General features: G+C 39.5%; 1 protein-coding gene across 7 annotated transcripts in view; it reads left to right on the top strand.

The window, feature by feature from the left end:
• Positions 1 to 315: 315 nt before the first annotated feature.
• LOC145433238 (signal transducer and activator of transcription 5B-like) overlaps positions 316 to 13184 on the top strand; it is a 29862-nt gene continuing 16993 nt past the window's right edge. Inside the window, exons 1-8 of one of the 7 annotated variants that reach the window (XM_080310270.1) lie at positions 318 to 1165; positions 7403 to 7526; positions 8934 to 9081; positions 9146 to 9302; positions 9948 to 10037; positions 10104 to 10281; positions 12486 to 12622; positions 12986 to 13137. In XM_080310270.1, coding sequence (XP_080166396.1) covers positions 7469 to 7526; positions 8934 to 9081; positions 9146 to 9302; positions 9948 to 10037; positions 10104 to 10281; positions 12486 to 12622; positions 12986 to 13137 — 920 coding nt within the window. In that variant the 5' untranslated portion in view covers positions 318 to 1165; positions 7403 to 7468. Of the gene's footprint in view, positions 1166 to 4567; positions 7313 to 7402; positions 7527 to 8933; positions 9082 to 9145; positions 9303 to 9947; positions 10038 to 10103; positions 10282 to 12485; positions 12623 to 12985; positions 13138 to 13184 lie in introns of those variants that run through there. The other 6 variants (XM_080310276.1, XM_080310273.1, XM_080310272.1 and 3 more) reach the window with 6 other exon arrangements.

The raw sequence follows: 13184 nt of genomic DNA, 5'->3' as shown, positions 1-13184 counted from the left end.
CTTAACTTTCACCTACATACTCACGCGTCGCATGCTCGCATGTCCCCACCCATACCGATTGAAGCACCAGTGTTCTGTCGCTTGGACACCATTCGGGTCTAGTCTATTCTGCCTAATCAAGTTATCATGAACGTGAACTTGAGTCAATGTCTTGCAGGCAGGATGAAATCGTCTGTTCGACATTCCTGTCATAGGTAATTCCAGTATCATTGATGTAAACAAAAAGGAGCTATCGTCATCACTCATATGATAAGTGTTGGCTGTTATATTTCTCATCTGAATGATTTTCCCTTGATGACACAGAATTCATAGCACATCCTATTGTAAATACCTTAAAATGTTGAAACCTCTGAAAGTCCTTACTTGAGGGATATAAAAATGTCGCTCAGGGCTGTTGATTACAAAATGCCATGATCCATTGCGAAGAAAACAGCGAATCTTCTATAGAGTTGCAACCTATCTTCGCTGTCTTTCCGATACACACTATATGATAGTATTCTTCAATATTTCCGAATTCGGCATTATTTAATGGCATTTGGCATTATTGTGGGATGTTGCTGTCATACTTTCATGATTGGAATCTGACAACAATGTCAAGGGATGCTGAATTTGGTATAGATCTGTGCCACAGACATGCAATATCATGAAGTTTGGGTTATGACTTACGGGTTGGCTCCCTAGGATCCAATTCTCTCTTACATTGCTGAAAAATAATTTATCTTGGCCTATAGTGATGTTTTACAATCAGCCCAATGTCAGTTATATAACGACATTGTACTATGATATTGCTTTAATGCGGTGTTGAGGTGTGCAGACCAAGTTCGATTATTTTGGTAGAGAGAAATTTCATCCACAACCTTCATTTCTCGAAAGTTTCGGTGGTATTGTTGCTGTTGACACTGTTAACTGTTCAACGTTATACGCTTATACCTGATAAATTTTGCAACTGGAACAGAATATGCAACCAGAATATCTTTCGGTCATGTGTTGTATTACATGGGTAATGGGTTTGATGTATGTATTGTATTATACAGCGTTGTCGTGCAACTAGTAAAATTAATACTCAACAGGCTCAAGATTATTGCCTCTATTCAACAGACGAACTCTTTCCATTGCTAGTTCCACATCTTGATGAGGCCATAGTCAAGTTATTTTATTGTTCGAGGTGAGGAAATATATATAAGTGACTGATATTATATGTATTAATTGAGGCATCAGTGACTTTATGCCCTAACTGCCATTCGGTGAAAGTTTTTCACTTATTTTAGTGAAGTATTGTTGCAAAGCATGCATGCCCAGTCTGTGCAATTTCAGAACTAACCGCAACTGATGATGTACTAATTCAGTGGTTCCCAACCTTTTTCGTCTCGTGGCCCCCTTGGCCGATATTTGAGCTAAAATTCCCCCCCCCCTATGAAAAAGGTGCTTTTTAGCGCTCAACCATTTGTTGACTGAGCAATTACTCGCCAAACATATTCAGATATGTCCGAACTATGTCGAATGCGGACCGCACTACACTTTGGTAAAGTACAGCTAAATTTGACTTGTTCATTTTTACCTGTCGGGTAGCCGCGGACGAAAAACAAATCACCAAGTCCGCTTGCTATGGCCTTGAGTCGTGTCGATGAATTTGATGTTTTTCACGTTAGCTCATATGTTGGCTTGAAAAGGTAGCGGCCTTGCGCTGAATTCGGCTGGACTTTTTCCTGCTTAGTAGCAATTAGGTCGAGGGGCTGTCGCGGGCCCGACGAAATCGTCTCGGGGGCCTCACTTTACCAGGGGGTGTAATATGCACGGAAGGCATTTGAACATACACCCAGCTTAAAATCCGCCAAAGAAACATACAATTGTAAATAACTAGTTTCTACTTGAGAGTTCTGCCATAAAATCTAAAAACCTTGTGAACCCAGTATGTTTGTTTTAAGGTGTGCATGGTGTGTGTTGACTACTATGGGCATTTACACCATTCCAATTTCCTTCTTTTTTTTACCGTAGCTGCCGACTTATAGCACGGCCCTATTCTAGGATTTTATGAGACACCGCTTACACGGATTAGATGGCAAGGAGGAGCCTAGATAAACCCCAAACACTTAAGCAGGAATTCTGGAATTGTCCTCGGTCGGACTCGAACCCACAAGCTATTGGTGTTGCAGCTGTGGATTATACCACTACGCTACTCACCATACAATGTGAACCCAGAGTATATTCCGATACAACGCCAAAGCCAGATTCCCTCCTAAAAAGTTCAAAATCCCCCCCCCCCTGGTTGGGAACCACTGTACTAATTAATGTACCGTACTATAAATAAACATCGTTAGGCGTGACACAATTTCTGTGCATGTGTGTGTAAGTGTACACAACAGAAGATTGCCAGGTATAGGATATTTATATTTGTAACTTGGCAAATACCAAATGGGTATAATTCACCAGCACTGACACGGTAGGTTACATCAATTTTTGTCATCTGATAATCAAGTATCCAAGTCTGTTATTGACAGACAATTGTTGCACTTCAGTTGATCACGTTTATGTGACAGTCTACTTTCAAAAGAACAGTGATTCAGAACAATATTTCCTTCATGCTGTACAGTAGGGCTGTTCAAAAATAACCTTTTTTTCTGAATCTTGCTGGTTACTTGATTAAATCGTTAGGTTGCCTTAAAAAACGACGCACACCAAATTTGAATTCATTCCAACCAATATTCGCGGATTTCGTAGAGTTTGAAAATTTTGAATTTGCCAAAAAATGCAAAAAAAATTTTTTTTCAAATTTTTCTGCCAACCCCATGAAATTGTTGCGCTGTCTTCAAAAACGATGCAAAACAAATTTGACTCAATTCGAAGCCGTAGAAGTGGAGTTATTTCAGTTTTTCTTTGATAATTCTGGGATTATCCTTGATTGGTGGATCATCCCAGAATTTTCATCAAAAAACTTGAATAACTCCGCTTCTGCTGCTTGGAATTGAGTCAAATTTGTTTTCCATTGTTTTTGAAGACAGCGCAACAATTTCATAAGGTTGGAAGGAAAATTTGAAAAAAAAAATTTTTGGCATTTTTAGGCAAATTCAAAATTTTCAAACTCTACGAAATTCGCGAATATTGGTTGGAATGAATTCAAATTTGGTGTGCGTCGTTTTTTAAGGCAACGTAACGATTTAATCAAGTAACCAGCAAGATTCAGGAAAAAAGGTTATTTTTGAACAGCCCTACTGTACAGTGTACATGATTTACCTGAGATTATAATTATTTTTTACTTGAAATGACAGAAATCTGATATAGAAAGGTAATCATGCATATTTAAATAAATGATATGAAATAAACTTTGCTAGATATTATTGAAGCTCCTGCGACATGCAGTATATGTGTTGAGCAATTGGTCTCAAGCCATGTATTTAATGAACCCTGATCCAAACAGTGCTAGAATCTGGAAGCTACCTTAGTATATTTCTGGGTTAACCTGAAATTATCATTCTATAAATTCTTTCTATTTTTCTGAATACCGGTGCATCATTGGTCGAAGAACAAGTAAAAGTAGTATAGTATTATGGGTGGTTTATTTAGTGATGGTACAACGTGTGTAACATCAAAAATGGTATATAGCACTTCTATTAAAGACGGTTTGATAATCTTGATGTATATTTGAAAAGAAATCAGGTAAATGCGAGAATTTCCATTTCTACACTATTTTAGTATGCTTTTTGCTAAAGAGAAGAGAGTGGGGCTTATTGACCAATGTCTCAAAACGACACTTACTATTGTATCAAAGCATACTACCGAAAATTCCACATCTTCATGCAGCTGTGCAGTGTGCACCCTTCTCATCGACTCCTTTTGCCCAATAATTCAGTTTATACTTAATTATGTAGAGAGAGGGGGAGAGGATTTAATTCTGCGGAATACATATAATTATATTCATCTAGTCCAGTGGTTCCCAACCTTTTTTGACCCATCGCCCCCTTTTCAAGTTCAACACTGATCATCGCCCCCCAAATTCTGTGAACCGAAAAATGGGCATACAAACTGTAATATCACCGGTGGGTTGACTAAAAAAAAGAGGCTCGATGCCGAGTTTTACTCTTTTGCAACCAATTTTTCGTGGGTTACCTAAAAAAAAAAATAAAAAGGTCATTTCTCCGACTTGACTCCGATATAGCCGTTTTAACGCGACGTGTCGCCCCCTTATCGGCCCCTTTGCTATTTTCGCCCCCTGTCGCCCCTTTGTCCATTTTCACCCCCCTATCGCCCCCTTCGTCGTTTTCGGCCCCCTAGACCGCCAAATCGCCCCCTGGGGGGCGATATCGCCCACGTTGGGAACCACTGATCTAGTCTGATAATCTTATTCATTTGAGCTGCTCTGATTTCAAGTATTTGTGGTCTCCGCTATTCAGCCTTGTTTTTTTGGCGGTTATGTAGTTGATTGCAGGTGTGGAATGTCATGCATGGCTGGCATTTGCGCATGGTAACTTTTTTAGTTTAGTTTAGGATTTCCAAGCATAGCTCATTTTTAAGACCTATAGCTTGATACATATCTAAATAACGGTCCGTGGACATATGAGCATGCGACATTGCAGCATGCGACACTTCGGCATGCGACAATTTGGCATGCGTCACATGAGCATGTGGGTTAAATTACGGGTTAGGGGTAGGTTAGGTTAGGTTTATGGTTGGGTTAGGGTTTAGGTTAGGTTAGGCTAGGTTAGGTTAGGTTATGCTATGTTTCGGGTTAGGGTAAGTTATTGGGTTATACACTCACATGCTGAAGTGACGCATGCTGATGTGTTCCATGCTGAACTGTCGTTTTCCATTGTGTCGCATGCTCATATGTCGGGCAACCCTAAATAACCCCTGGTCTAGGCAATAGATGTAAATAAATAATTTAAACATTCAACCATAAACTTGATTAAAAAAGATAAGAATCTGTGCCTATGCAACCAATATTTAAAACTTTTTTAAGTGCTCATAACCTGCCTGGGAAATAATAGTAATAATAAACAAACATGTCAGCTTTGTTGGTTTTTTCACCATCTATCAGCAAAAAGTAGCAAGGATATTCTTCCAACCATTATGTATGTCGCGGGCAGATTACAACCAAATGTTCTTTGGTGATTATTGTCCTAATAAAAAGGATGTTAAAATATTAAATCATTGCTCAGTAATACACCAAACAATAAGCCAGTACAAGCTCTGACTTTCCAATGCTAAAGGGCAGCACCTCAATATACACTGCGCAGAATCTTGACAGTTTGAGCGATGATAAGGTCTTCGGTGGTTGTGAGTAAGCTAATAGTGTAATGCAGACGTAGTTACGCAGCCCATCTGGGAAAAGTTGGGCACCCCTGTTTTCAATGCCTGACCTTTTGTTGCGACGAATCGGTCTGCGATAAACGTATTCTTGTTTTTAATTACGTCACACACATGATCGAATGTTTTATTTGAGCTTAACTACTTATTTTACTTCTAACCTTTATTCCACCAACGCCATGCCAGTACTTCAAAAGGCTAATTTCTAGAATAAATCAATCAAGTTTATTTTGTTATAGCAACAGTCCACTCTAAACAATAATTGATCAAAATAGTGCAAAAACGATTAGGTGTCTCAGTGAAGTAATGCGAAATCGTCAAGTCAACTGCAGCCTGAGTAGGCCTACAACTGGAAAATAAGTTATGGTTGAATTAATAAGTAAAAAATTAATAAACTTATATAATAATGATCATGCTTCAAGACGGAAGTCGAGATCCGATTTCACATGGCTAAATTGTTGTGCTAGAAAGAATAACTTGGTGCCCGTACACGAGGAAATTTGCAATTGTTGCGCCTGCGCGGATATTATTTCCTCCCGATTCCCATTTAAAGCGGTAAGTTTGCGAAGAAAGATTGCCCTCGCTAGAGTAATTAATCATCGCCTCCGATTCGTTTTGGACTCCTCACCAGCAGAGTCACGGCCAGTTTATTTTTATATTACGCCCGTCATAATCTCGTGTCGAATTGGTATTATTAAATCAAAACAGGTCGTAATAGTCTCGCGTGCATTTCGAATTTTCCGTTAGCGTTATTTCGCCTTGAGCCTTATGTCATACGGGTTCTGCCACGCTATTAAAGCATCAGTTTCGCCGCGAATCTCGCAGTGGTCGTGCTTCTATTAGTGAGATGTCAGTATGGAGCTGTTATTTGCAGATTTCCATACTTCTCCGCTATACCTCAGTCCGCATTTCTACGGAAAGGCATATTTACTAGTCGCGGTGGTGCAGGCTCTCGTGCAGATCTACGTCAGTGTGTACCAAGTACGGCACACACTACACATTAAATAGTCAACGGCGATTAATAGTTTAGTGGGGAGAATGATGGTAGCTTGTTTAATCTTGGGCACCCTAGCCTCGGGCGACTAATGCGCTCGACTCGATTAATTGCTTTTGCAAGGCTTCTTTTCGGCTTCTATAAAGTCATGTACAGTACACTTGTACAGCAACCGTAAAACGATGACATTTTCGGATTTGCCTCCATCTTACGCCTTATTTGGCTTAATCACAAACGCTATAAATCAGCGTCGCGGGATTCGCTGTCAGTCTAGGCTAGGATTTCGGCATACGCATCGGCGTGACGCGTTCCCGACTATTTTTGGGCGAGTACAAAAGACGTATTAACAAAAGATTCGCTCGGCATATGCAAAACGTCATATTCCATGCTTCCAAAAATCGATCGATGCGTTGCGTATCAGCCTGCGTATAGTAGCTATCGTGCTGTATTATGTAGCTAGGAACGTTAAATATCAGCCCGTACGCAATCGGTCGGCTTGTGACGGTGCCACTTAACTATTCGTGTTTGTTAGCCGCGAGACAGGGTAATATCGAAACTGAAGGTTACCCGCTTGTAGCGAACTATTGAAAGAAGTAAAAATTAATTGGATCGTGCATTCGCATACAGGAAACTGAGTTCAAATCGCGCGCTGGAACAATGGCACGCTCTCGGCAGTGTCGGCGCCGCAAGGCTCGCTGCAGCATCGCGGCGAGATGTAATCAGCGCTTCGGATTTTCCTACAGCGTTGGCGGAAGTTGTTGTTTGCTCGCTACGTCCTAGTTATTTCGATCTCTCGTTACGCCAATGATTTGTTAGCTTATAAAAACCGAAATGCGCTATCATTAGCAACTGACTCGTCGCATCCGTACCTTGTAAATAATAGTGATAGCACTAAGCAGTTTCAGTTTTCAGACGGTTTAATTGTGGCTCGCTGTGCCTATTTCCAGTTATAGCAATGTTGGATATAGTATAGTATAGCTGACCGTGCTGCCAAGACCCGTGTCCCTTCTGTCCGAGGTGCATATTTTTCTAATCACTAGTGTTGAAGTTCTGATAGTGTACAATTTGATCCTTTAATTTTATCTATAATTTGCTATCTTTTCATAGCGGCCAGGGATAATTGCCTGGCTTTCTTTCCCGCTGAGTTCTACCGAAGGCTAGAAATTGTGAATTATGCAGCGAAATGGGCCAAATGGCATGTCTAATATCAAGATGGAACCGGCCGGGATAGGTAAAGTGTGTATTTTCTTTATGGTAGATTCGGTTCGAAAATTTCATGGATGTGGAATGTTGATGATGACGTTAAGGTTAATTTTTTTACTTTGTGAATTACGTCATGTGGTTTCATTCCTTGTCGCTATTTGCAATAAGCTCGCACACAATTTGCATTATTATGTTAATGTGCATGTCAAATTCTGCCTGTAATCAGTTTTCTGCGCTCTGGTGGCTTCCAAGTAGGCTATTTTGTTATGCAACTTTATTATGGATAATCCTTTTTATATCAAAGTAGGCCTACTTCCTAACGTATGGCAATTGGTCTCTTTTTTCCACAATTATATGTTATATAACAATGCTTGTTATTGATTCTTTGTATGGCATCATTAATGTGTGTATAACAGTAGCTGTATCGACCATACCCCTGTATGTATGTATATTATTATTAGTCTTTCATCTTTGTAATCTTTGTGTAGCGTCTAGCGTCTGAGAAGCAAGTTGAGAAAATACATAATACAATAGAAATGCACTATAAAATTTGTTGAGGAATGGTGGTTTTTGTTGGATTGAAATATTTACCCAGGAAGAGGTGTCCACCCATGCATGAAGCAATTAACACCAAGCACAATTTTAAGGTCAAAAAGATTTTATGCTTGAGTTGATAATTAGAACTGTGTAGTGTTAGCCCACTTGGTTTTGATTTACAAAATCGCAAACCTTTCTTATTTTCTAAAACAGATCTAGGATTCTAGTAATTTATTTACAACTTTGTATTACTAATTTTTGTGATTTTCGATCACATTTTTATTACAATTTCATACTTATTGACTTCCTTGGTTTTCTTTTCACAATTCCGATTATGGTTCTTCTCATTAAATTGTGCCTTGGGGTTTAGTCTAGATAGGGGATCTCCTAGTCGTCCGTTTCATGGGCTACATCTAATCACTCTTTCAATGGTGTTATTGCTATTGAGTTGAAATTTTATAATCGTAACTTTTTTGATTAGCTTTTTAGTTTTAGTTTTAGCTTGGTCTTGGGCATTTCAACGAAATTTAAATCAGGCTAAGATACAGTCAAAATATAAATACAGGCATATGCTCAACTATTTTAGCAATATTCATGCTCATGAGTCTTTTGACAAAATCTTTTCTCGCTACTTGCGATTTGCCATTCTTCTGCACAATCAGCACAACTTTTTATCAGTTATATTGAACATGCACCCACATACATTGTGGGGAATTACAATAAACTAAATCATCGCGAGTAGGGTCCATAGTTGGTAATTCGATAACTCTGTCTATGCTGATAAAATATGCATCACCATGACGTGACCCCTCCAAGATGTGCAATTTCAATATCTTAATAAATGTAGGCTATACACTACAGTTTGTAATTGCCGCTTCATCCTGTTCCTGCTTTTTAGACCACAATCAAGGCTCTGGGATGTCGTTGTGGGCCCAAGTACGGGAGTTGGAAGGAGATGCATTGCAACAACTTCAGAACCTGTACGGTCCGAATTTTCCTATTGAATTCCGTCATTATTTCGCCGATCTCATTGAAAGCAGGCGATGGTCTGTGCAATGTCTTTTTTGGCTCCCCACCACTCGATCACCAAGACTTATCTTTTTCCACCAGGGATCAATTAGACCCGGATAATATCAACGATGAACTTCACGCGAGGCATATTTTGGACACCTTCTTGACCGATATTGAAAGACAATGCGACAGTCTCACAGAGGCGCGGGATTTCCTTCAAAGACTGCGTTTCAGTGAGATCGCTAACCATTTCAAGGTGCGCTTTGTAAATATTTTATCTGGGACGTCGTAAATCAAGTCTGCAGTGCAGTTACCTATATGAAGATTAATGGAAGGGTGAAACCCGATGACTTTTTAAATCTAATTTATCAAAACAGATATCATAATGAACAGCTGGATGGCGCATTGCATGTAATTTGTGATTTGCGCTAATCTGTCTTCAAGTGTAAGCAGTTAGGTATAATGATTTAGCGTTGATTCGAACACCAGTGTTCTCCGCTGATGTAGTTCTATTTTTGAGTGCATTGGTTCACTAATTCCGTGCCGGAGATGATATCCTATGGTAAAAGAGATTTCTATCAAATATTTTTTACTCCAGTTACCTACCTTTATGGTTTATACATTTATTGTATCCTCTTGCCAAATATTGCCGCTGGGAACTTGTGCAGGTGGCACCTGCGTCGGTGCATACTGGAGCTTTATTGATATTCCGGTAACATGAAATAAAATCTGTCAATCTATCCTGTTATGATGATTCATAGTTCAGTTTCCCTGCAAATGATAACTTGAGACGGGTTTGTTATTCTGCATACATATTGCCATTTCGGTTTGACTCTATGAGCATACGTCTGAGATTCCGTTACCGGCAATTATAATTTAGCCCGATATTCCATCATTGCAGAATATTTACGGTCCAGCTCCATTGGAATTGGTCAGAACCGCCAAAAAGATTTTAGCAACTGAGTCCAGTTTTGTCAATCAATCAAACTCGGTAAGTGATGCAGCTTTTGTGTTGTTTTTCATGCACTCTGTGCAAACGCTCGGTGTGTTTTAACAGCTAGGAGACGGCGGTGCGTTGACGCATCTCTCGCAACATACCGAGAAGGTGCTTCGGATAAACCAGGAGCTCGAAACACTGGCAAACATGACTCGTGACACCGACAATGACCTCAGGAAACTACAATCTAAACAGGAATATTTCGTTATTCACTATCAAGAGAGTCTTAAAATCAGTTGTAAGTATATGGATATAAGTATGATTGTTCGCGGGTGTGCGTTTTACTTGGAAATATAAGTGTGTATGAATTCTTGGGGCTTCTCCATTGACTATTTTCTGATTGTTTTGCACAGAAACAGGGTTGTCATTTTGTGTTATCTGACAAGCTCTGTGCTAACATTCAATATTTGTGGAAATGTGTGACGGGTGACAGAAATATCTATTCCATTAGGCTATGGATACAGTATAGCATTGTCATTTATCGACATTACATTCTCGTTGGCATGCGACTAAGTTATTTTGTGATAGTGTGTCTCTAGTGATGCGTGCAGATACGTTACGTCGATCACTTGTCAAATATTAGACTGGTATGTATCCAAGTCGGAAATAAATAGACTTGTGACATGGGCGTTTCCTTATGCTTGGTAATGTGTACTGCAGTTGTCCATGCCAATTTTGCTATTTTTGTGTAGGCCTCTCTAACGCACAGCACCCTTTGCCAACAGTTATGGCGCGTCCCAAGTTAAAAAGGCTTTTCTCATGAAATATAGTACCTGTAATGTAATGACGATTCCGTTGTGCCAATTATTGCGAGGCTTTGTCTATCCTAGCTCTGATAAATGGGGTCTGGGCTGTTAACATTTTGTCGCTTGAAGTACTTTCATTTCGGAGTAAGTTATTGCTGATAATTGCCATGGAGGTTATTATGAGGTCCTCTGATGAGTTCAATACAATATATATACCTAAAATATTGAGTTGAAGAATTTTGATAAAGCAATATGCCAATATTGTCCAGCTGCACCAAAGCTGGGTATAATCATTCTAAAATTCAAAGTTTTTTACCTTGCCGCAACTACGATCTCGTTGATATGATTTTGTGGCAAGGCCGATTGCTATCAACATGTCTGACTCACTGTTTGTAATTGTAATCAGTTTCTGGCAAAAAGTGGTTCTTGAAGAAAATTTTAATGGCGTATTAATGTTCTGCTGATGTTGATATTGTTATTGAGATAATGTTCAATTGAACTTGCGGTATTTTGCCAGTGAGGTAAGATTGTTGCCTGCGATGGGTTCCATGAAGTCCACTATTCTCTGATTTGCCAGTTCTGTTTGACAACATGACGTGTTTGAGTTGAGATGGTATTTTCTCCTGGATATCCGTGGTAATCGGGTGGGCAAATACCGAACTTTGTTTGCGAAGCTGAGATTAATTATTGTTTAGTGTTTAGTATTATGGAATTTTGAAGAACTAGATGCGTGCAGATTTTTCATCTGGGTGTGTTGCAGGAGTGTTGCATGCATAGTGTTCTTTAACATGTGTGATGTAGTCTTGAATTTGAAATGAATATACTACTGAAGGTCGTTGTCACCACATTGAAATGATCTGATCTGAAAAATGTATAAGACATGTTTTTTTCCCGTTTGTTCATGTCAGTTTGCTGAAAGAGCTGGATTTTGATGATAGGAACTCAAAGTTAAGTTTTCATTTGGACTTGCACAACTTTAAATATTGCAACATGGAGTTTAGATGTATACAAACTCCTTTATTTGGAGACTAAATCAACCAGGCCCACGTATGCAATATTATATAATTTAGTATATAAATATAACTACCTAGATTTCTTCTGTAATATGATAGTTAAGTAGAAGCATATGTCCTTCTATCCTGTCTGTTCTCATTTTCAATAAACTGGAACTTTTGTTAGTAGCCTATGTGCTGCCGTGTCATTTTGAGGCTAATGGATAAGAGGCAGAAACATGAATTGATCTATATGCATTTTGCTGCTTCCAATGTCGCTTGAATAGTGTTGTTGGTTTGTTTTTGGCCGAATTGCACAGCACAGTTTATTGACAACTGCAGATTCGGATTTTGTAATATGGTCAAATATGTTTTTTGTCGAATTACACGCTACAGTTTGATAAGTACTGATTCGAATTCTGTGATATGGTTTTAGTAATATGGTCCAATAGGATTTCGGTGGAATTGCACAGCACAGTTTGATTTAGAACTACCGTACAGATTTTGATTTTGTACTTGTCTTTCATAATAATATCCCAGTTCAGGTATGTAATCCCCACTATTCTACTGATTGCAAAATCAGCACGTGCAGGCTGCTGCATTAAATACTCCTGTCAAAAATACACCTTGAGGCCATTGTCGTTGACAAGCTATGGTTTCGAATCTGATAACAACTCCCTACAGCAGCGTTTTTTTGTTTGCAGCGCATTTGCAGCAGGTGCAACAGCTCCTCCCCAGCGACCCAGACAGAATCCAAGCGGAACAGAAACTAATCCGAAAACAACACGACGTGGACTCGCTCTTGAGGTTGGAAGCGCAGAAACTTCTTCAGCTGAGAATGGTATGTTTACCGAGTTATTCTGTGGCCTTGGATTAGGCGAGGTGGTCTCTTTACGATCGAAAATAGAGCGTAGAGCGCGTGGTGATGTCTTCTGTGTTGTCGAAAGTGCTAATTCCTGTGGTGGAAACATGCAGGGTCAACTAAGTTGATGGTTATGGTTAATCTGAATTTAGTGAAGGTATGTTGGTTAAATATTGGTCCGCTGTGTCTTCGTTTTGGCTGATGTCAAGTCTCGAGCTAATGATGAACGGATACTGCATTTCGTGGGTTATACTTTGTTTTTTCTTATCTGGTCGAGCCACAAATTATACATGACTTGTTCCGTCTGTGGTTTCACGTGGTTTTATTCCCTTGTTTATTCAGGGTGTTGCCGATAAGCATCAGGAAACGTTCTCTTTGCTGTCGCAACTTCAGAGTCAAATTTTAGAGGAGGAACTAATCCAGTGGAAACGGGCCCAGGCGCTCGCCTACAATGGCGTCCAGCACGAAAACAATCTTGATCAGCTGCAACAATGGTATGGCGTTACGTAGGAGATGTTGTGTATGCTTTTGTTTGTTTTCA

The sequence above is a fragment of the Botryllus schlosseri genome, chromosome 2 (assembly GCF_051294905.1).
Source record: "Botryllus schlosseri isolate E-star chromosome 2, Bs_hap1, whole genome shotgun sequence".
NCBI lineage: Eukaryota > Metazoa > Chordata > Ascidiacea > Stolidobranchia > Styelidae > Botryllus > Botryllus schlosseri.
The sequence above is the reverse complement of the archived record's forward strand: the minus strand, read 5'-3'. Positions and strand labels throughout refer to the sequence as shown.